The sequence below is a fragment of the Eulemur rufifrons genome, chromosome 20, assembly GCF_041146395.1.
Source record: "Eulemur rufifrons isolate Redbay chromosome 20, OSU_ERuf_1, whole genome shotgun sequence".
Taxonomy (NCBI): Eukaryota; Metazoa; Chordata; class Mammalia; order Primates; family Lemuridae; genus Eulemur; species Eulemur rufifrons.
In genome coordinates this window covers 20,947,458-20,972,395 of record NC_091002.1, presented here as the reverse complement: position 1 = coordinate 20,972,395, position 24,938 = coordinate 20,947,458, and the positions used below count along the sequence as shown (strand labels likewise).

The 24,938-nt window shown below is 37.3% G+C and overlaps 1 protein-coding gene across 1 annotated transcript in view; it reads left to right on the top strand.

Annotated features, from left to right (window-relative positions):
* Positions 1-24,938, top strand: part of CTNNBL1 (catenin beta like 1) — a 164,916-nt gene that overhangs the window by 62,762 nt on the left and 77,216 nt on the right. Inside the window, exons 7-10 of the mRNA XM_069495478.1 lie at positions 1,213-1,304; positions 10,480-10,552; positions 10,789-10,847; positions 12,265-12,413. Of these exons, the coding sequence (XP_069351579.1) occupies positions 1,213-1,304; positions 10,480-10,552; positions 10,789-10,847; positions 12,265-12,413 (373 nt within the window). The remainder of the gene's footprint in view (positions 1-1,212; positions 1,305-10,479; positions 10,553-10,788; positions 10,848-12,264; positions 12,414-24,938) is intronic.

Sequence of the window (24,938 nt, the reverse complement as noted above, 5' to 3'; positions counted from 1 at the left end):
CGTGGCAGGTGGGAGTGTTAGGAGATGAGACTGGAAGAGTAAGTTGGTCAAGATCATGGAAGACCTTGGAACCCATGGCAAGAAGTTTGGATTTTGTTATAGTGGACAATAGGAAGCCACCTAAACTGTAAGCAGAAGGATAAGATAAAGACATAGGAGATTAAAATGAATGAATTAATCTTCTTAGAAGATGTGAGAAAGTAACTGAGAGCATCATAATCATCTTTACCTCTCAGGGTCTCATTGCCATTCTGCTGCCATGGCTTTGTGCTTCCGCTGCCCAGTCATCCTTTAATTTGCCGTCGTGAGGCTGACATGGGCAAAGGAGTGAGGAAGAAGAGGGGAGATGTGATGATTTCTTCAGCCCTTTTTCTAAAATTCACACCCAGTGTGTTTGGGCATCGTGCTTAGGGAACACAGAACTATATCTGCTTTATGACAGTAACATATTCCAGGGTGTGGAGTGGGAGGGGGCCTGAAGGAAATGAAAGCTTTTGATGTATTAAGGACTTTAGCTGATTTAAAAAAAAAAAAAAAGTCTCCTTTTTAATATCATAGTCATGCAATAACCTGTTTTTTGTCTTCTAATTTTTAATTTTTCTGTTAAGCAACACTTTGGCTACTGTAGGCAATAGCAGGACCAATTATATTTGCTTTCTAATACCTGGCACTTACCTCTGCCAGCATGGCCTTTCCCCTCTGTGCACATTATTTTGTTCAATTAAGAGGATCTTGCCTCCCTTGTAATATCCTTGTTTCCACATGATTCAGAGAAAGAGAACTGAAAATGGACCAGGGAAGGAAGAGATTCTGAATTTATCCTCCCCTGATTTTTTCCTAAGGCTTCTGCCTACCTCCATGTCTTTTTGGTTACAGGTTTCTGGGGCTCCGGTACGATAGGGAATTAGTGAGTTGTAGGTGCACCCTTTTGTGTGTTCTGCTCTAGTGTTGTTCCCTATTAGCACAGAAAATCTACCACTTATCCCTTTTGTGAATTTCATCATTTTCAGTTATGACTTTTACTTGTAATATAACTTGAAGAAAAAAAACCACAGCAACTCCCTGGTTAATCTGAAAATGACAACACAGCATCTGGCTGGGAGGAATACAGAGAAGTGGGAAGAGGAATAAAATGCCTGTCATGAGAAGCAAGCTTGTTGCAGATGGAAACAAAGTTGCCCTCCCAAATGACTGGTGTCTGTCTCCCTTCAGCTATCATAGAAAACATGGCTGAGTTCCGGCCTGAGATGTGTACAGACGGTGCCCAGCAGGGTCTTCTGCAGTGGCTGTTGAAGAGGCTGAAGGTGAGTTTGGCTTTGTGGGACTGCAGCTCAAATCTCTCTTTGCTCTGGGCATGGTTGATGCTGGGTTATTGGTATAGACTGTTAGACCATGCCATATGAACTAGTTTGGGAAGCTTCTGTTACCTCTTGCCTCTTTCTTCTCTTTTTTTGCTTGTTTTAAAAGAGGAGGCTTTAGGCCAGGCACAGTGGCTCATGCCTGTAATCCCAGCACTTTGGGAGGCCAAGGTGGGAGGATCACTTGAGGCCAGGAGTTTTGAGACCAGTCTGGGCTACATAAGCGAGACCCCGTCTCTACAAAAAATTAAAAAAATTAGCCAGGTGTGATGGTACATGCCCATAGTCCCAGCTACTCTGGAGGCTGAGGCAGGAGATCACTTGAGCCCAGGAGTTGGAGGTTATGATGAGCTGTAATTGCAGTGCTGCACTCCAGCCTGGCTACAGTGTAAGGTCCTGTCTCCAAAAAAAAAATTAAATTCAATTAAAAAAAAAAGAAGAAGAAGAAGAGGCTTTAAAAATAGCTTTTGGTACATCTGAAAATACAAACGTGTGTACATACAAACAAATTCATGTGACACAGAAAGTATAAAACTGAAAGTAAAAGTTCCCCTCTACTGATCCCTTCTTGTTCTCCTTCTCAGAGACAGCACTGTTAACAATATTATATTAATATCTATTCTCCCAGAAACCTTCTGTGCATGTGTAAGAAAGAGTATGTGTGTTTCACAAACAGAATAATGTTTTATGCAAGTTGGCTTTTTCACTGAACTATTAGTAACCTAGTATTCCATTGTACAGAGGTACCAAAATTAATTTAACTATCCTCCTGTTTATATAAGTTTTTTACTGTTATAAACATTGCTGCAATGAATATAGTAGTCCCTCTTATCTGTGCTTTTGCTTTCTGTGGTTTCAGTTATCCACAGTTAACCACAGTCCAAAAATAGGTAAGTACGGTACGATGAGATATTTTGAGAGATAAAGAGACCACATTCACGTAACATTTATTGCAGTATATTGTTATAATTGTTCTGTTTTATTATTAATTGTTAATCTTTTACTGTGACTAATTTATAAATTAGATTTTATTGTAGGTATGTATGTTTAGGAAAAAACAAGGTGTATATATAGGGTTCCATACTCTCTGTGCTTTCCTGGAGTGTATCCCCCATAGATAAGGGAGGACTACTGTATCCTCATATGCCACAGTCTTTCATACACCTTTGTCTTGGCTTATCTGTACAGCTTATCAGTATGATAAATTCCTAGAAGTGGAATTGATAGGCCAAAGGATATGCACATTAACATTTTTGGTAAGTATTACAAAACTGTCCTCCATAAAGGCTGCCCACTGATTTGAGACTATTTCCCTCTACTTCTAACAACATTGAGAATTATCAGACCTGCAGGTTTGTTAATCTTAGTGGAAACTGGTGTTATTATTTTATCTTGGAATTGTAAAATCAAGTGAAGTAAATTGGCTTCTAGTTATTTATTAGCCATTTGTATTCATTTCTTTTAGCTTCATGTTTACATTCTTTGTCCGTATTTCTGTTGTTCATTCTCCTTCCTTCTTAGCATAGTCTTTCTCAGTGTCTTTTTAATAGTGAGTGCTGTCCCATAGAGTGAATGAGGGAAAGGGTGGGTAGGAACTCTCAGAATAGTTTTAACCAAAGGTGTGATAGGAAGCAGTTTGGAACTGCTTGTGTGCTTCTGAAATGGTCCTCTGGCAGGCAAGGATGCCAACTTTTTGGTGAGAAGGAGGCACTTGTTTGTTGCTAGAGTGATTTTCTAAGTAGTTATGGCCTTGCTGTGCTTGAGTGTCACAGAGATCCAGAGAGGGGAGTGCCAGGCCCTCTACTGTCCTGGCAGGGCTAGGAGAGAAGGTTGTGTCTGAGATAACTGTCATATGCCCCGTGAGTCCCTCCGTTTCTGAAACTCTAGGTCTTCCCCAGTCCTACTTATTTAACGTGTTGTTCCCATTGAATCTATAACATAAGTCACATAACACACTTGAGGATACTCACAGCCCAGCTATTACCAGCGGTGGGTATGGGCACATTTGCCTGGCAGAGTTCAGTGGACTGTAACTTCCTTCAAACTCCACCCCTTCTTTCTTTCCTGCCTGCACTCAGCAGATGGTTAATTCATGCATCGTCTTGCAACTTCCTTTTGATCTCCTCTCTTGAGTCTAGATGTCCTTTGATTTTAGAACTAGACTTGTTTCCCATTTAATTCCCTTTACATCTCCCTAAACTCTGTTTCTTCTTTTCTCAGTATTCAACACATTTTTGGCTGAATGTGGTGGTTTATGCCTATAATCCCAGCACTTTGGGATGCTGTGGCAGGAGGATCACTTGAGGCCAGGGGTTCAAGATCAGACTGGTCAACATTACGAGATTGTGTCTTCACAAAAAACATTTAAAAATTAGCCAGGTGTGGTGGTGCGTGTCTGTACTTCCAGCTGTTCGGGAGGCTGAGGTTCCAGGTTTGCTTGAGCTCAGGAGTTTGAGTCTACAGTGAGCTATGGTCACACCACTGTACTCCAGCCTGGGCAACAGAGCAGGACTCTGTCTCTAAAAACAAAAAAAGAAAAAAGAGAGAGACAGGTTTATGTAGAAAGCACACTAAAAGAAACAAAAATTAACACATTTTTGTTCTTCAAAGCCTTGAGACATTTTGGGAGCTAGGAGTCGGGGAGAGGAAAGTAGAACACCAAGTTGGGGGTTGGGATAGATGTCAGGGACCTGAGTTTGGTGGGGTGGCCACATGTTGTAGCCTCAGCCTTAAAATATACAAAATAGTACAACAGTTTTTGTCTCTGTGAAGTCAGGACAAATTTTTCTCAGTTCCTTGAGACTTAAAGCTCAACCAGAATGTAAGAATATAAAAAACCTCTGCCTTTAGAAAAGTGCTGAAACTTGCTAGTCTTTTTATTTATTTATTTATTTTCATTTTGAATTGGTAACATAGGAAGGGAAATTGACTTTTGGATGTTTGAATTTGACTTGGATTCCATTACCTTATGATAGTAATAAAGAGACCCATTTGGTAGTCTAGGAAGCTATTAACTCTTGCCTTATAGGCTCTGCATTTGTGTAATCCTCAGGGCATAAATAGCCATGTTGCTGTCTCTATAACAGTTTTTCAAGGTTTGGGGGGTATTTAAACATTAAAATACTATTTAGTTATTTTACTAGTAAGCAAGTGTCCTTAGAAAAAGCCTGTGCTGCCCAGAACATTAATGGAAAGAAAGTTCTGCTTAAGAGTGAGGTCAGCAAGAAGGCATGTCTTTAAAAGCAATGCCTTGCCCTTATTTCTTATAGTCTGGGAAAGTGCTTATCATAATGTAATCTTCACTGTCATCAACGTCATGGTGAATCATACTGAGTGCTGGACCCAAATGCTTACTTTTCCTTATTAACTGTATAACTGTGGGCAATGGTCCCTTAACTTGTCTGGCCTCTGTTTCTCCTTTGAAAAATGGGGATCTATTCCTTGCCATTCCAGTCTCACAGGGTTACTGTGAAGATCAAATGTGATAATGCTTTTAAATTTTACAGATCTATGTAGCACTAGGTTTCAGCTGAGGATTTGTATTACGATCATCCGTGGAACTTTAAAAAGTACAGACTCCCAGATTCTGGTCCAGACCTGCTGTCTCAGTCTGTCTTTGGTATATTTTAGAAAAGTTCCGCATATAATTCTAAAGTACAGCCCTCACTAAGATCCACTGGTCTCTAGAAATGTGAATCTTGTTACCTATTTTTATTCTGCGAAGTGATTTAAAACTCCATCTTCACTATGCCATTCCCTGTTCAAGAACCTAGGGTAATGCTAATACCCTCTACGTTGGATCCCAACTTCTCTGCCTACTTTTTAAGACCTCTTAACCTGTCCCTGTCTGACATTTATCAATTTTGAAACATTGGCCTTATTACCTTTTAGATATCTTTTTTACTTATTCCTTGCTCTGCAAAGGTCAAAATTATTTTGACCTCTGTGTCTGGCTTTGCTCATACTTCTGCCTCCCCCAGGAATGACTGACTCCTTTCTTCCCTCTATATTTCTAAATTATACACGACCTCCACGAGACAGCTTAAGTCCCTACTCTTCCATGTAGCTTCCATCATTTTTAGAACTGAAAGGAAATTTATAAGTCCTGTTGTGGATAAAAAATTAATAATTGAGACCTATAGATATTAAGTGCCTTGCCCAAACCCATACAGCTAGTTAGAGAGATAGAACTAGGATAAAGACTCAAGACTCCAGAATTTTCTTCATGTACCCTTTCCATAGCATTGCTTTGCCCCCAGCCTACATTGTCCTCTTTCTTTTTTGACAATCAGCCCCTTCATTTTTTTTCCTAATGGTTCTCTTACGGAAGTTAGCCTGAGTTCCAGTGTATACCTGTAACTGTGTACACTCACCCTCATGGAGCACCTTTTCTTCTTCCTTTTCTTCTTCTGCAAAGTAGACATGATTCCATCACCTGGCAGACTTTAATATTATGTGTGCTCATTTTCTTTTTTCAAATATCCTTAAATTTCATAAGAACAGGGACTGGGTTTCTATCATATTTATATTACTTCCCAATTGTTCTCAGAATGTGTTTCCCAGCCAGGAGCATGAGCATCACTGGGCAACTTGTTAGAAATGCAAATTCTTCGGTCTACCCTGACCTACTGAATCTACAAAGCTGGGGGTAGAGCCCAGCAATCTCCTTTAACATGCCGTCCAGGTGATTCTGATAGAAGCTAAAGTCTGAGAAACAGCATCCTAGAGTGCTTATGTCTAGCTTGCTTGATAAAACCTTGCAATTTGATCATCCCATATTTTTCAGTAATCTCTGAGTAATTCTTGAGTGAGTGGCACATTGATGACAGGCATTTTAGTCTTGGATTTCTCATTTTTGTACTTGTAGCCTAGTATTATATAGAGATATTCATGGATCTCTTCATCCACCAAATGAAACCTCACTAATTTGTTCTAATGAGGATAAAACCCATTGCAGATGATTGCATTAAATGGATTAGCAGGTAAGCAGATAACGGTAGTATTAGAGACATTGCATCACAGTTCATTTTTTTAATGGGGAATGCAGCTATATTATGTACTATTGAAAATAACACCAAAACCAAGTTTTATTTTTCTTTTCTAAAGAAAAAAAAATTAAGATTCTCTTTTGTTTCCCAGTTAAATCAATGCTTCAAGAAACAGTTGCAACTTTTAGCAAAGAGTTAATAAACTGAGAATTGGCTAAGTTATACTACACGTACAACTGGTTGATGCTAAAGTCCTTAGCCTCTGATGACCAGAGGTTAAGATTTTGCAGGGCACAATCTGCTTTGACAGTTGTACAGGGCTGTAGATATGTCTGAACCTGCCCCATGTGTTCCAGGTACCAGAGGTGAGCTGCAGATATAACCTGCAGCTTCTGGCTGTGGGTGATAGCATAATTGTTTTGTACTTTCCAGAAAAGCAGCAGCTCCCCAAAAGGTGATGTTTAATTATATTCAAGGCTAGTACATGCTGAGTTCAAATCTATGCATGACTCTATAATTACTCTGACAGCTGAAAGATTTGGGATCACCAGGCTCCTGGATAGGAGACAGCCTTACGAGCTCCAAGCCCCACTGGTTAACTTTGCAAAATCCAACAGACTATATACCCGCTAAATGAAGTCTCCTTTCCCCTGATTTTGATTAATTGTCTTTGTAATTTGGCAGTTTGGTATTATTCAATCTGTGGCAGAGATTTAAACAAAAGTAAAATTTCTTAGAAAGTTTTGTCTTTGTCAAAACATGAAAGATTAGTCTCCCTCCTTCCCACCTGGCCTAATTTTTTTTTTTTTTATTTCTTTTCTACTAGATTAAAATATTTGGTTGTCATCATCATCATCATCATCATCATCACTGAGTTTTTCCCATCTACTATGAGTTTCATGATTGACTGCCCACTGCATGCAAAGTGTTATTCTGGTCTAGATACCTTACATACATTATTTCTAATCCTCACAAACAGCCCTGCCAAGAGGGTGCCGATATCCCCAGTGTATAGGTGAAGAGAGCATCCCAGAGAGGGGGAACACCTTTCCGGGCCCACATGGAAGGAACACGGGACAGCCAATGAGAGTTGGGCCTGGGTTCCTCTGAAGCCGCCACCTCTTGCCAGGCTGCTTCCCAACTGGCAGCACTCTCGGGTTCTGAAGCATTTCAGGGCTCAGTGTTGGGGAATTATCAGGCTGAATCAATTTGGTTTCCTCATTAGATTCTTCCCACATGCCAGTTTTGCAATCAAAGGGCTTATATTTTAAGGAAAAAGTAACAAAGTTATGATTCTGATTTTTAAAAATTTACTTTGGGTAAATTGGAAACTCTTTGTAGTGTCATACAGCAAAAGCTGGAGATTCCCTGGGGGAACCAGGAATTATTCTCAGTAGATGGGAACTCAACTCTTGGGCACCTTTTATGTTCAATTCATTTAGTACAACCACCTCATGAGGAAGATATTATTTATTCTCATTTAACATAAGAGAAATTGGGTTAGAGAGGCAGAATAATTTGGCCAAGATCACAGAGCTGGTGTTAGAGCTGAGATCCTAACTCAGATATTTCTGATTCTGGTCATCCGAAAAACTTACAGTACCTACTGTGTGTTAAGTACTTTCACCTTATTTAATTCTCATAGTAATTCTCCAAAGGAGTGTTATTTTTTTATTTCCATTTTACAAATGAGGAAACTGAGACCAAGAAATGTTGCCTGAGTCATGGATTCCCATTATCAGGTCATGGTGTGATTCGTGTCTCAGTAATTTTGTTTTTACAGCACCCCTATGCCAAAAAGTACCTAATAGTCCCATTTATTAAGTAGTTGTATCCAAACAATTTAATGTATATTTATGCCCTAACAATTTATTCGCTATTTAAAAAAATAATACACATAAAATGAAGGAAAAAATATTTTTATTTCATTCTTAAATACTGCAATTACTTACTAATGGATGTGTATGCCTTTTGGGTACTGCACAACTTCTCAGACCTTGGAATCGGATTGAACGCACCACCCTTATTTGTATTTCACATGGAGTTTCACACCGTTGTTTTTATCACAGCAACTATCAAAACCCAGCTCCTCAAAGATATGATGTCATCAGAAGAAATGTACCTCGAGCTAGTAGTTGTTGCAGTGCTCAATAGGTGTCAAGTGTCACCATATTTTCCTTGAAAATTTAAAATATCCTGTAGTGAATTCAGTATGGCATGCCAGTTACCTCAGCACATAGTTTGGGAGCCACAGACTTTTTGTCACAGACAGTGGCATGCTCATGATTCAGCCTTAAGTGTGTCTGATGCCAGATCTGTGTTCTTCTTTTTCTTTTGAACTTGACTGCACTACTTAATAAAATTGATTTTAATTCAGTGTAATGTTTTAAAATGCCACAACAGTGGACAGAGTTTGTGTCTAATGCACCTCTGTTTGCTGTTGTGCTGAATTCTGTGTTTTGCATATAGTAGGTGCCCTATAAGTACTTAAAGAAAGAGAACAACTCCCCGCTAACTTGGAAATAGGAGTTTTTAAAGGACAAGAGGCCTTGGAACTATAGAAAGGCTATTCCTTTAGAGGCCTGATGTCTTGGCTTCTTTCAGTGAGGTGTATCTTGTTTCAAACAAGAACCCCAGCACTTGGTATTGTTTGAAAAGCTGCATAAATAAGTTGGTGTGTCTTAAATCATTTAAAATGTAAGAATGATACTTGGAGCTTAAATAATTCGAGTGAAAATTTTATTAGCAACTCCTGGGACCTGATAGAGGCCCCAGTTCCTTGGCTTTTCACCTTTGTGTTTTGATTTTTACAAAACTGTTTTTCTTAAAGTGAAACATGTCACAGATTGCATTTGAGCCCTGGCTGTTAGACTGAATTTCTTGAAACAAGGCTTCAAGCTTGCCCAGGGAGCATACCTTGTCGTCAGCACTTATAAGACCTTACAGTTACAGATCTTTTAACCTAAGATGGTCATACCTGGTCGACTTCCTGAAACCCTGTGGGGTGCACTTAGGCTTGACAAGGAAGACTTGCACAGAAAACTGAAGTGATGCTGGATGTTGCTTGATTAGGCGCCACTCTTCCTTCTTAAATACAAAATCAGTGTCCAAACAGTACTGTAAATGGTGGATGAAAGTGTTAGTTCCAAGATAAACATTTCCCCTGTCCTTCCAGGTATAAAAATTATTTGTCACTTCAAAAACCTGGATAGGTAGCAAAGGCTACTGCATTTTAAGAATCATTTTTATTTATGGAATCATGGATACCATAAATAAAAACACATCAGTGAGGCTTGTTCCTCTTTGTACACCTTTATCCAAGGGGCAGTGTTAATGGTGAGGTATTTAAGTCTCACTGCTGCGGCAACAATGTGGGTAGCCATGAAAGATAGTGTTTGCGGTAGATGTGTCCCCTCTGAAACTCCAAGCAGCAAAGCATGCAGCAGGGAAGGAATTGGGGGTAGTAATTTGGGTGTTAAAATATTAACACATTTTTGCATATTTAATGTGGTTTCCTTTTTAAATAGTAGGCAGATTATGGCATATAAGCAGATAGGTTTATGATTTCAAATTAAATTTTAAGCATTAAAAAAAACCCAAAAGGAACTACTTTGTTCTAAATACATTCAGCAAATCTAAACAAGAAATTGCTTTCTTTTCAACTTCTCTGATGATATATCAACTAATTTATAGCCTAATTTTATGATTATAACTTGCAAGTGAAGCTTCATGGTGAGTTTTAATCTTGAAAGTTTGAAACTCTGCATCATTCATCTAGTTCAAATTTGAGTATGTACTATATACTAAGGCACACATAGTCTCCCGATTCAAAATGGGGAATCTGGGAGGGCTTCACAGAGAAAGTGACATCTATACCTGGGCATTAGGGGTATGAGAGCCATTGTGTCCATCTGCTATTTATGGTTTTACTATATAGAACCATAGTCTGGTCTATGGTATCTTGAGAGCAGAGGCGGACTTTTTTTTTTTTTTTAACCTGTAACCTGCCTATTCCCTTTCTAACTTTTGCTTCTCTTCTCTCTAACTCAGATCCTAGTACTTGTGAAACATTTGTCCTAGGGAAGGAGGTAAGACCCCTTAACATTTTTCTCATTTCTCCTCTTTCCCCATAGGCAAAGATGCCCTTCGATGCCAACAAACTGTATTGCAGTGAAGTGCTGGCCATATTGCTCCAGGACAATGATGGTGAGGCACCCTCTCAGTATTGATATTCTGTTAGGATAGGAGTCAGGCTTGTTTCAGATCATGACAGCAAGCTTTCTTGCCTTTGGCATCCCCTTGCTCTCCCTCTTGCTCTCTGTGCAGCTTTTGTACTCTGTCAAGCTGTATTGATTTTGTTTGCTGATGTATCAGTGTTAGACGGCTGTAAAATCTGACAGTTAGCTTCATTTTTTTCTTCCTGTGTTTTTTTCCTCTTTTAGAAAACAGGGAATTGCTTGGGGAGCTGGATGGAATCGATGTGCTTCTTCAGCAGTTATCCGTGAGTAATTCTTATGCTTCCTGTCTGCCATGAAGATACATGGCCTGCTTTGAATGAGAGGTGGAGCTGGAAATTGTGGGAAGGAATAAGCCATGTGATCCAAGCCACATGGAGCATGTTGGCAGGTTTGAGGTTACATTGGAGGGACAGCATTAGCCCCCTTTTCTTAGTCATTTGCTGTTTATGACCAGATATCACTGTGTATCAGGTATGGACTTTCTCTGTCTTCCGATATTACATATTGTCAATCCAAAAGAGATGTGTTTCCAGTGTAAATGTATGTTCTTGAGCCAGGAATACCAAATTTTTATTTGACCCGCTCCCAAAATTATTCACCTCTTTTCCCTTCAGTCTGCCACTAGAATGGAGTCTATTCTTTTAGGATCCAGATAAGCTCAAGGAGTACAAGTTCCAGGGCAGTAGGATAGAGGTCGCAGAGGAACACAGGGGAGGACGTGGCACTGAAGGCTGGAATGAGAAATTGGTAACTGCCATTTTCTCACTATAGAAATTTAAATTCAGTGTATTCTGAATTTATTCTGTTATTCTGCTGGCATTCTGAAAATACTGTTAAGATTTCTTCTAACAAACCTCATCTGTGTTATTCTAAAAACAGGACTGAAAATAGAGCATTTGGATAAAATCTTAAGAATGTTGGGAGTGTCTGAGATGTCAGTTTGCATACAGCTTCCGTCTTGGTGCCAGCAGCCTGAGTAGCTTGGCCTCCACCCCAAAATAGAGCTTTGAAATGTGAATCTGTTTCCAGTTCTGGGAAGATGCTTAGTCCTTTTCCTGTGAGATTATTGATCTTCTTGTAGTAGACTGTATGGGTATGCATATACTGTTAAAAGGCTTTCTTCTTAACATGCCATACATCTCCGGCAAAAAAAAAACTTCTGCTGTAAAGCTCTTCCCATGACTTGGAGCCCCAACTATGAGGCAGTTCAGTAGCCTTGATTAATAGGAAACTCTTCCTTATATTGAGCCAAGATTTGCCCCTTGGCAAAGTTGTTTTTTGACCTAGATAATGGTTTCATGGTGTTCACTTTATTCATTGAGCTATACATGTCCTTTATGGAATTTTCTGTATCTGTGTTATATTTCATGGTAAAAAGGTGTTGTTGTTTTTTGGTTTTGGTTTGTTAAAACATCTGCCTGCCTGAAACTGTCAATCATTCATAAACCCAGTGGTCAGTTGAGTGTTTTGATTTTTTAGATGAACTAATAATCTGTTTTTTAAAATATGTATGAATAGAAAGCCTAGTTTCTCTAAAATGGAAACCAGTGAGAATTTTGTTTGGTAAGCTTCTGTTTCCTCAACTGTAAGTTATCGTGACAGGCAGGCTTTGGAAGGGTGGTGACTGATGAAAAGACATTCTCATATGGCCCTGTGCTTTCTGCTGGCATTTCTTGACAGGTGTTTAAAAGACACAATCCCAGCACGGCTGAAGAGCAGGAGATGATGGAGAATCTGTTTGATTCACTTTGCTCCTGCCTAATGCTCAGTTCCAATCGTGAGCGCTTCCTGAAGGGCGAGGGTCTTCAGCTGATGAATCTCATGCTTAGGTATGTTTCTAACCTCCTAGCTCCCCCATCTCCTTTGTCCGACTCCTCACTAGCCTGAATTCATGAAGCATAGCTATGGTCTTTTATTCTGTTGAATTTCCTAGATATGTAGAAGGGTAAAGTCTTCAGATATGGGGGTGTGGGGGTGTGTTTGTGTATGTATGTGGTTTTTTCTAAAGTTAGAGTAAACAAATAAAAAGTATATTTTGATCTGCCGGTGCCCTATTATTGTGTCAGTTGGTAATGTAACCACTCCATTGAAGGGCGATGTCTTTTTGCTCCTTCCCTTAATGTACAGTTGTAGGGAAATCTGGCCATTAACTTCTAAACTTATCCTGTATTAATTTTTAAACTTAGCCCAATTTTCTGTATGTATCACATAGGCCTATCTATGTCATATGTTTGTCTATATTATTTTTGTTATTGACAGAATATCATTGATATTTTTCATTTATACATTCAGTAATGAACTTTGTATGTGCTATGTGTCTAACATACAAAGTATGAAAATGTGCAAGGCATTTCTAGAACTTTTGTTTATAGTACTTTCCCTGTATGTATTATTATTTATACACTAATTCCTTAAAGTGAATATCATGTTATTTTCACAGTTATTTCACAGAGTTGCAAAGTTGGAAGCAAAAGGAGAGGAGGAAACTTGTATAGATAACTCTCTTGAGAAATCTGTCTAGGGAGAGGAGTAGAGAAGTGTTTGGGACCAGAGTGTGGTATAGGGCCAAGGGACAGTTTTTAAATTGACAGACACTGGAGCATGTTTGCATGGTTGGAAGACTAATCATTATGAAATTATTCATTATGACACTGAGCCAGTCTGCTATCTTGAAATTTGTATTCAAGTACACTGAAAATGCTGCTAAACTAAGATTTTTTTGGAAAGTTTTTTCAGAAATTTGATATATATTAAATATAATTTAGTATATAAACATGAAAAACTGCTATTAAAACATTAATAAGGTACTATGCGTGTTAAGTGCTAGGTTTATACAGAAATAGGTAAGACAGAATTTGATGGGATACTATGCATGTTCAGTTCTAGACTCATACAGAAATAGATAATAAGACAGAATACCTGCCTCCGACAAGTTAGAAAAACAACTCTATCACCCAAACGCAGCCTGTCTTTGAGTGTATATTTTCTTCTAGTCTTTTTTCAGTAATTGTTTTCTTATTTTTAACAACTTTTTAGGCCTGCCACATGTGTAATTTTCTATACTGTTTCTTTTTAAACTTAACATGCTATTTCCCATTCTGTGACATAATCTGCGTGAGAGTTTTCAGTAACTGCGTAGTGGACTCTAAGGGACTATAGCTTACTTAGTGTTCTTCTGTTGTTCACATTGAGGTTATTGCCAATGGTTTGCTACTCTAACAAATTCTACTGTGACTATTTTTGTGTTTAAAATGATTTTAGGATTATCCAGGTATAGTAAGTCCTCTCTTAGCATCATTGATTTGTTCTTGGAAACTGTGACTTTAAGCGAAATGATGTATAACAAAATCAATTTTTTTTTCCTCATCAACATTATGGTGATGTTATTTGAGGACCTGACCTGTAAATCATTTTGCTTAAAGTTGCAGTTTCCAAGAACCTATCTGTGATGTTAAGTGAGGACTTACTGTATGTATTTCTAAAATGTCTTCTCTTTACAAGGCTTGTGAGAGGGTTGGGGTCACAGTAGACTTCTTCGTTTGTCTAGTACATGCCAAACCTTGGACTGATCCAAAGTCTTCCTTTGAGTAAGTGCTTTTAAAAACAAATTCTTTTTTAAAGTGCAGAGCAGGCCTTGAGAAATTACCTAGAGGCCTTTTGTGTTTAGCTGATTTTTCCTAGCTTTACTCTCTTGAGTCTTTTATTTGTTTATCTCCCTCACCCTTCTAATTGCCTGTCCTTTTGTCGAAATGACCCACCTTCTCTCAAGCAAATAGCATATAAAGAAGATGCATTTGATTTCTTGGGCCTTCTAACCTTAACACTACATTCTGCAGGGACTTTTCCCTAAGCTTCTTAAAGGTCTGAACTGTCAGTGTCTTTGGATGGCTGAGTGCAAATATGAAGTGATGTATTCCTGTAGCATATGGCGTGGTAATGTATAGCAGTGGGGAGCTGAATAAATAACCAGAAATATGGATTATTCAAACAGGAATGCTGAGATTCAGCTCCAAAAGACTTAGAAGCTGTACCTCTCTAGGATTTCCTAACTTTTTTCATTTTTGAATGCTGAAGTTGCTGTTAGATTTCATTCTTTTGCATTAATTAGCTATATAAGCAAATTCAGTATTTCCTTTTTGCTCTTTCCCATTTTCTTTGTTCTGTGTTATTTTTCTTCTTTAGATTCCCAAATGAAAAGCTTAAGTGGAAGGGAATTTTTTTTCCCTACTGTGTTCACCCTTCCTGATCTTCTAGTAAGAGCTGCCAGGTTGCTCTGTCTGCAGAGGGCCCATTCAAAACTGGGAAGCTGTAACACTAGAAGGTTAGGGAAATTTCTGTGGTTCCATTGCCCTTAAATACAGATCTTTACTTTGATTTAGTCATCCATAGAACAGTTATGAAATGCCTACTTGGAGAGGTAGCAGTGTGGTGTAGGGTGGAGGAATGGGCTTTGGACTTGTAAATGTGGGTTTGAAACATGTCTTGTTCACTTACTAGCTCTGGATTTTTGGTGAGTTACTTTAACCTTTCTGACCTCTGACCTTCAATTTTTTCATCTGAGAAATGGGGATAATAATGCCAAATGTATAGGGATTTTGAGGGAATTAAACCATATAAAGCATCTGAGATAATTCTGCAGTGACTAAAACATTGATAAAGTACTATGTCAACTTTCTGTGTTAAGTTCTAGGCTTATACAGAGATGAACAAAACAGGGTTCCTGCCTTTGAAATGCTCAAAGGCTAGTGAGAGAGGCAGATGTTAAATAACTGTAATATAAATTAATATGGTAACTATTAAGAACTACTAGTTTTACATGTATAGACTCAGTGAATTTTTTTCATTTCTGATTTTTGATAAGGAAAGGTCACAAACAAAATAGAGATTTATGTACACACACAGGGATATATATATTACCAATTTAATATTTTTATCAGCTTTATTGAGGCATACTTTATATACAAAATGCACCCATTTTAAGTGTACAGTTTTAATTTTGACAGATACATACACCTTTATTTCTGCTACAACAGTGAACATATAGACCAGCACTGTCCAATAGAAATGTAATGTGAGCAAAATAGGTAATTTTATATATTGTAGTAGCCATATTTGAAAGGTTAAAAGAAACAAAATTAATTTTAATAATGTATTTTATTTAACTCAATATATCAAAAATTATTTCAATATATAATCAATATAAAAGTTATTAGTGAGCCATTTTATGTTCTTTTTTTCATAGTAAGTCTTCTAAGTCCAATGTGTATTTTATATTTACATCCCAATTCTGATATTAAATCTTCATCAAAGTACTTGATTTGTATTTAGATTTCATAAAATTTACAGTTGAAAAAGCAGATTCACATACCCACATTTGTCCTAACATACATAAATGTTTTCCAATAACTAAATGAAGTATCAGTTTTAAATTTAAGCTTAAATTTATTCAAATTATATTTAAAATTTTTTTCCTCAGTTGCATTCGCCACATTTCAGACAGTCAATATTGGATGTGGCTGCCATATTGTATGATGCATACATAGATCATTTTTATCACCCTAAAATGTTCCCTTTTGCTGTCAGTTCCCACCCATCCACCCCAACCCCAGGCAACCACGGTTATTCTAGAATTTCCTATAAGTGGAATCATACAGCATGTTTTTTTCCTCTAGGTTATTTCACTCAACAGACTGTTTTTGAGATTCATTAATTTTGCATGTATCAAATGAGTGTTTCTTTTTCATGCTTAGTAGTATTCCATTATGTCTCTACATTCTAGCCTATCAGTTTATTCACCTGTTGTTGAACATCTGGGTTGTTTCCAAATCTGTTGCCATTATAATCTGCTAAAAGTCTTTGGATAAACATTTCTCTTTGGTAAATACAAAGGAGAAGAATGGCAGGGTCATATTGTAAATGTATGTTTTCTGTAGAAACTACCAAGCTGTAGTTACCATTGTATCATTATGTATCATATCACCATGATTCCCACCAGCAAAGTATGAGAACTCCAATTGTTCCATATCCTTGTCGACATTTGTATTGTCAGACTTTAACTTTAGCCGTTTAAGTGGGTGTATATTAAAGTCTCTGTTCAACCCTTTTGTCCATTTTTTATTTGGGTTATCTTACTGAATTTTAAGTGTTCTTCATTCTAGATATAAGTCTATATCACAAATATGTTTTGAGAATATCTACCCCCTAGTCTGTGGCTTGCCTTTTCATTTTTTAACAATATCTTTTAAAAAGTAAAAGTTTTATTTTAATAAAGTCTAATTTGTAAGTGTTTTATTTTATGATTTGTGCTTTTGGTATTATTATATATAAACTATGTTTGCCTAACCCAAAATCTCGAAGAGTTTCTTTTAGGTTTTCTTCTAGAAATTTTCAGTTTTAGGTTTACATTTATAGGTCTATGATCCATTTAAATTTAAGTTTTATATATGATATGAAACAAGGTTCTTAGATTTTGAAATTTATTTTTCTTACATATTTTTGCATATAGATGTCCAGTTATGACACCATTTATTGCAAAAATTATCCATGTTCCATTAGATTACTTTTATACTTTTGTCAGAAATCAGTATATCATATATGTGTGGTTCTATTTCTGTGCTTTCTCTTCTGGTCCATTGATCTATACGTCTATCTTTTTTGCCAATACCACACCATTATTATGACTTTATAAAGGTAAAAGTTAAGTCTTCATATCAGGTAGTATAAGTCCTCTGGCTTTGTTCATCTTTTTCGAAATCGTTTTAATTATTCTAGTCTCTTGATTCTTTTATCTTTCCATATGAAATTTAAAATTAGCCTGTCAATTTCTGCAAAAACCCTTTTGGGATTTTGATTGTCATTATAGGGAATGTATATATCATTTTAGTGAGAATGAATATCTTTGTAATCGTGCGTCTTCCAATCCACAAACATGGTATATCGCCATTTTTTAGGTCTTTGATTTTTTTACCAGTGTTCTAATTTTTCTTAAGACAATTTGATAATTTATATTATCCTGGACATTTGTCAATTTTATACAGACTTTGAAGTTTATTAATGCAATTGTCCTTGTAGTCTTATAATTCTTTTTCATTTCCTTTAATTTTCTATCCTTTTATTCCTTTTATAATTTCTAATGTTTTATATTTAAATTTCTCTGCTTTTTTCCTCAGCAGATTTGATTAGAAGTGATTGGATTTGTTTTTTGGGAGGGTATCTTTTTGCAGAGCATCTTTTCTTAGAGAACTAGCTCTTTTTTTTTTTTTTTTTTTTTTTCAATTTAATTTTACAGAATCAAAGAGTCTAACAGTATATCTTGTTAGATACAGTATGTCCTCATAATGTATACATTATTTCTTGTACAATGATATGAAATAATATGGGAAATATTCATGATAAATTAAGTGAACAGTGCAAGTTAAAAACAATAGTTTCATATTTTTTCCCCACCCCCCCTTTCCCGAGTCAGCACCTTCAAGTGTTACCACTCCCCAAACGGTGCGCAATGCACTCATTGTGTAGGCATACCCCCATCCCCTCCCCCACCCCCCACCTCAGTCTGATGTCCAATTGGTGTCGGAGAACTAGCTCTTAATTTTTAAATATATATTTATTAAAGTATGGTTGACAAATAAAAATTGTATATATTTATGGTCTACAACATTTATATTTTGGTGTAGCATTTTGTATATTGGTATGCTCTTTGCCTTCTCAGGTATTTTTTTCCCTACCTTCAATTCCTTTTTTCTACTTCCCATATATTGTGTTATCCTTTTTCCAAATTTCTGAGTTAAATGCTTAATATTTTTAAAAATTATTTTTATTTTTTAAAAATTTGAGGTTCAAAATTTCCTCTTAACATTGCTTTTTGGTTTTATCACATATTTCCAAGTGGTTAAGTCTTGTTTTCTTTTTATATTAACAGAAAATATGGGTTATAAATATTTACTTTTCTGAATTTTTTTATTTTTGGCCTTGTACATGACTAGTTTTAATAATATTCCATGGACATTTGAATAGAATTTGTGTTTCTAGGGTAGAGAGTCCTATAATTATATTGTAAATCAATTTTGTAACTGTATTCAATGCTTCTCTATCCTTTTTTGTGTGTGTTTGTGTTTTTTACTAATTTGTTTAGACTGTTACCATAATTGTGGATTTTTTTCCCTATTTCTTCTTGATCATTTCCTATCATTTTATCTTTAGATTTATTTATTTATTTATGAATGAATGAATGAAAGAAAGAAAGAAACAGAGTCTTGCTGTGTTGCCCAGGCTGCAGTGAAGTGGCTATTCACAGCCACTATCATAGCACACGATAGCCTCAAACTCCTGAGCTCAAGTGATCCTCCTGCTTCAGCCTCTGAGTAGCTCGCACTACAGGTGCATGTCCCCACATCCCCTTAGCTTTTTATGTCATTTTGTGTTACGTGTAACTCTCGCTAAAAGCATATAACTGTTTTATTAGTCCAGTCTGAGAGTTTGTCTTTAAGTAGATGAATTTAACATATTTGCTTTTATTATAATGACCATTATGTTTAGCCTTTTCCTATCTTGTTTATTTTATGATTTCTTTGATCACTTTTTAAAATTTTTTTGACTTATCTTTTTTTACTCTTTCAATATTTTCTTCCTTCTGTGGAGATTTGGAAATTATTCTTCCCATTTCTTTTCTATCTGTGATCACCTTTACTTTTTGAAAAATACAGCTTTATTTCTTTGTTTATGAACATTTGAAATGGTTTCAAGTCCCTTCAGCATCTGGCCTCTGCCTAATTCTCCTACTGCCATCTCTTCTCATTCTCCCCTTTCCACACATTTACCAAACTATTTTAGACCTCTTGACACTTTTCGTTATTTTTTCTTGGTAACTCACCCTTGTTGTTTAGGCTTAAACTTTTCTGAGCAGTCTTTTGCCCCTATGTCACTTCCCTCAACTCTGTCCTTATACCCCCACCTCTAAATGTTGAGGGTTGAGTTCTAGCATCCTTTGCTTGCCTCTAACAGAGCACTTACCACCCTGTGTGGGAAACATGTCTGTGTCTCCGACTGTGGGTAATACTTCTGAGAACAGAGCCCAGGTCTTCCTCTTTGTATCACCAGTACCTAGCAACAGATACATGTTTGGTTTTCAGTAAATACTTTCTAAATGAATGGGAAAAGTTTGAGGAACATTTTTGGTGTTTAGAATCATTGTCTAATAGAATTTCTGGAAAATCCCATTGATAGAACCAAAGAAGGAGCAGTGACTTATAAAAAGCCATATAGCTGAGAACTCAGTCTTTTGCCTGAACATGTTTAGTCCTGCTTCCCCCTGCCAAATTTATTAGTGCATGAAGAGCACAAAACGGGCTGTAGGGTGGTTGTGATCTTCAGGGCTCAGGGGAGCTAGGAGTCGGCTCTAGTCCTGAGCTCACTGCCCTGTTTGGCCTGTGCCCAAGCTGGGCTTCAGAGCAGAAGCCAGCACAAGTGTCCCCACTTTGGTTAATTCCCCTTTGAAGTCACTTGAGCCTTTCAACTCTCTTCTTCCATCATCCTCCAAAGGATTTCAGGGTTATGGTTTAGGTATTAATTTCTCGTAACCTTTCTACTCAACTTTCAAAGAAGTTCTTCAATGCAGATTTGTAATCTTTCAGCTTTTGTTTCTGGGTACTATTTTTAGAGCACCAGTACCTCCTAGCCCTTACCTCACAGGCCTTTCACCACTAGTTTACCCTATCACCCAGGTGTTAGTTTAGTTGTCAGGTGACATTTTTTTCTTTCCTGTGTTCATAGTGTCTGGATTTCACAGTGCTTGACAGAATCAATAAGAAAAAAAGGTGGAGGGCGGGGGTTTGTTTGTTTGTTTCCTTTCTGCCAAAGGACAAATGAAGACATCTTGGAAAAGAAGAAAAGATTGTTGAGGTGGTATTTAAAAGTGGATCTCATGGTATGAAAAAAGCAGCAGGTAGCCATCCTAGAGTATAGGGCCTGAGAATGAAAAGGACTTTATTTGGTCATGTTAGCATTTTGATAAGGAAAGAGAAAAGGGAAGAGTAAAAGGTTCAGAACCTCCAAGACAATAGAGTATGCACTGAAAGACAGACAGAACCAGCCTCCCTAGTGTAGAAAATACTGCCCTTTCTGTGTCAGGCAGTGCAGCCCTAAGAGTTAGGTTACAAGAGGATGTTTGGGTGGTCTTTGGGGAGCAGCAGGGCAGCTAAGATATGAACATGAACCAAGTGGTATTTTTATGCTCAGGGATGTTTGAGGGGAAAATAAAATTCAGCAAAGTCACAATTAATTGCACAGTTTAACATAGTAATCAGATTCAGAGGGTCCAATCCACAGAAATAAGACGAAATTATATTTGCCAGGGGTGGCCATTTTAGAATTTGGCAGAAAATGAGGACGGAGCTATAACAATGCCCTCATTGTCCCTGGCTGGAGACGAGTTTGCCATTTCCATGTTCTTGATCACAGATGTTTCTCTTTGGTAAGACGGTTGCTACAAATAGAAGATTCCAATATATCAGGCTTAATTATAGCATGCAATCCAAATCATTTGCTTCTTGCCACGACAAAGCACTTTTTAACAGTATGTCCTTGTATCAAAATAGTTCAGTGTTCTTTAAGGAGCAACAGAGCCAGTGGGAGACAAAAGAATTACATTGTCAGTTTCCTTGAAAATGTTGACATGAAGCTTATTACTTCTGTGGTAAAACCCTGTTCCAGTTAGAAAGAGAAGAGACCACTGTGATCCCAAGGGATATATACACAACTTTGGGTTGTATAGCATAAATACGATGAACCCATCTTGGTTATTAACTGTAAAGGCAAAAAAAAAGAAAGAGAAGGATACACACGTCCATTTCAGGAACCAGCAATTTTTTTTTTTTTTTGCTCTGAGGTTTTCCAGTGAGGCTTTCCGTAACCAGGGAAAAGTGTCTCTGACAAAGAAAACAAATAAAATGGTGATGGTATACTTTTTGCGAAGTAAGCCTCTGCAGGCCCAATTCTGGACTGTGAGCTTGTGGCAAAGCATATAGGTAGATAGGTTAGTCTAGGGAACGTTGGATTTTTATTCCCTTATTTTGTACCTTGTTCTACATTGGTTTTCTTCCTAATGAACATGGGAAGGTCCAAACTATATTGCACTTTTACTTGTGGTCCTTTACAGTTTTTCAAGAGCTAGAGTCTTTTCTTCTAACCTCCAGTCTCTAAGGATTCAATTGCAAAAGCAAAATAATAATGCAAATCTATTAGAAGTCACTGGTGTTTCCTGATGGGGCTGTATACAGTTTGTGTTCCAAGCTGCACACATGGATCTTGCTTGTTTGTCCAGCAATAAGCATTCTCTTTCCCAAGCTCAATATTACTGTTCTTTCTTAGATAGATAATAGTAGTTTGCACCTGTTCTGTGGGAACCAGGAAAAAAAAGCTTTAAAAGCACAAAGCAATCCTTCCAACAGTCCTCCAGGCTGGTGTTACCTCTTCATAAATGGGAAAGTGCTGTGGCAGAGAAGGCAGATTAACTGAAGCAAGGTTATCTGGCAGAAAATGATGTAGGAACTGTCTGAGCCCTTCCATCAGACTTGATAGCTATTCGTCTTTCCAGCATAGTTAAATTGCACACATTTAAAGTGTACAATATGTATAGACCTATCATATCCTCACCACAAGCATGACAATGAACATATTTATCACACCCAAATGTTTCCTTGTACCCCTTTGTATTCTATAACTCCTCTCCCCCTACTTCAGTGTCTCCAGGCAACCACTGATTTGCTTTCTATCCATTATATATTAGTTTGGATTTTTTTAAATTTTGTGTAAATGGAACCATAGAGTGTGTACTTTTTTTTGGTCTGGCCTATTTCACTCACTGTAATTATTTTGAGATTCATCCATGTTGTGTGTCGACATGTGTGTTTCTTTCTCATTACTGAGTAGCATTCCATTATGTGAATATATCACAGTTTAGCTGGGTGCAGTGGCTCACACCTGTAATCCCAGCATTTTGGGAGGTCAAGACAGGAGGGTTGCTTGAGGCTAGGAGTTTAAGATCAGCCTCAGCAGTGTAGTGAGACCCTATCTCCACAAAAAAATAAAAATAAAAAAATAAGCTGGATGTCATGGTGCATACCTCTAGTCCCAGTTTTTGGGGAGGCTGAGGTGGGAGGATCACTTGAGCTTGAGGTTACAGTGAGCTATGGTCACACCATTGCACTCTAACCTGGGCAACAGAGCAAGACCCTGTCTCTAAAAAAAATACATAAATATATATCACAATTTGTTTATTTGCTTGTTGATGGACTTTTGAGTTTCCAAGTTAACTTTTTAAGGCACTGCCAAACTGTTTACAAAATGATTATACCTTTTTTTTTGTTTTGCCGTATTGGAGGATTTTTTAAATTTTCAATTATGGGTGCATAATAGTTCTATATATTTATGGGGTGCATGTGATGTTTTGGTACAGATATACATGTGTAGTGATCAAATCAGAGTAACTGGGATATCCACCACATCAAGCATTTATCATTTCTTTATGTTAGGAACATTCCAATTCTACTCTTTTATTTATTTTAAAATATACAACAAATTATTATTAACTGTAGTTACCCTATTGTGCTAGTGAATACTAGATCTTATTCATTCTAACTATATTTTTGTACCCATTAACCATCCCTACTTTATCCCTTCCTCCTGCTACCCTTCCCAATCTCTGGTAACCATCATTCTACTCTCTATCTCTATGAGTTCAATTTTTGAAATTTTTATCTCCCACATATGAGTGAGAACATACAAAATGTGTCTTTCTGTGCCTGGCTTATTTCACTTAAGATAACATCCTTCAGTTCCATCCATGTTGTTGCAAATGACAGGATTTTATTCTTTTTTATGGCTGAATAGTATTCCATTGTGTGTATGTACCACATTTTCTTTATCCATTTATCTGTTGATGGCCACTTAGGTTGAGTCTATATCTTGGCTATTGTGAATAGCCAATGCAATAGCCATGCAATAAACATGGAAGTACAGATATTGCTCCAATATACCGATTTCCTTTCTTTCGGATATGTAGCCAGCAGTGGGATTGCTGGATCATACAGTAGTACTGTTTTTAGTTTTTTGAGGAACTCCATACTGCTCTTCACAGTGGCTGTACCAATTTACATTCCCATCAACAGTGTAGGAGGGTTCCTTCTCCACATCCTTACCAGCAGCATTAGTTATTGCCTGTCTTTTGAATAAAAATCATTTTAACTGGTGGTTGTACCGTTGTAAAATTTCACAGCAGTGTATGAGAGTTCTGGTTGCTCTATATCCTTGCTAACACTTGGTGTAGTCAGTATTTTTTTGTTTTAGCAATACTAATGGGTAGGTATGGGTATCTTCTTTTAGTTTTAATTTGTTTTCCCTTTGTGACTAATGTTGTTGGATGTCTTTTCAAGTGTTAATTTGCCATCCATATATCTTTTTTGGTGGTGTCCGTTCTTTTGCCCATTGGGGGTCAGGGGGAGTTGTTTGTCTTATTGAATTGTAACAGTTCAATATTTAAAAACATGTTGTACAAATACTTTCTCTCAATCCATGGCTTGCCTTGTTACTTTCATAACAATCTTTTTAAAAAATTTAAATTTTGATGAATTGTAATTTATTTGTTCCAGTGCTCTTTTTCTATTTGAGTAAATTGGGTAGTTTGTGTCATTCAAGGAATTTATGCATTTTTTCTATTGGCAAACTTATTGGCAGCAAGTTGTTCATGAATGTTCCCTCATCCTTTTAATATCTGTAGAATTTCTTTTTTCTTAAGACAAGGTTTCACTCTGTGTCACCTGGGCTAGAGTATAGTGGCCTCATCATACCTTACTACAGCCTTGAATTCCTGGGCTCAAGCCATCCTCCTAGCTGGGACTAAGGTGCACACCACCACATCCAGCTAAGTTTTGTATTTTTTTGTAGAGACTGGGTATTGTTCTTGCTCAGGCTGGTCTTGAACTCCTGGCCTCAAGCAGTCCTTCCACCTCAGCCTCCCAAAGTGCTAGGATTACAGTTCTGTTTTCTATTTCAGTAATTCCTGTTCTGGTCTTCATTATTTCTTTTTCTTTCTTGTTTTTCCTTGAGATGGCATCCTTGCTATGTTGCCCAGTCTGTCCTTGAACTCCTGGGCTCAAGCCATCCTCCTGCCTCAGCCTCCGAAGTAGCTGAGACTACAGGTGCATGCTGCTGCACCCATTTTTTAATCTATATTATTTCTTTTCTTCTGATTCCTTGGGATTTGATTTGCTCATCTTTTTCTGATTTCTCAAGAGGGGAATTTAAGATCATCACTTAGAGATTTTTTATCTTCTAAAACAGACGGAGCCATCCCTAAT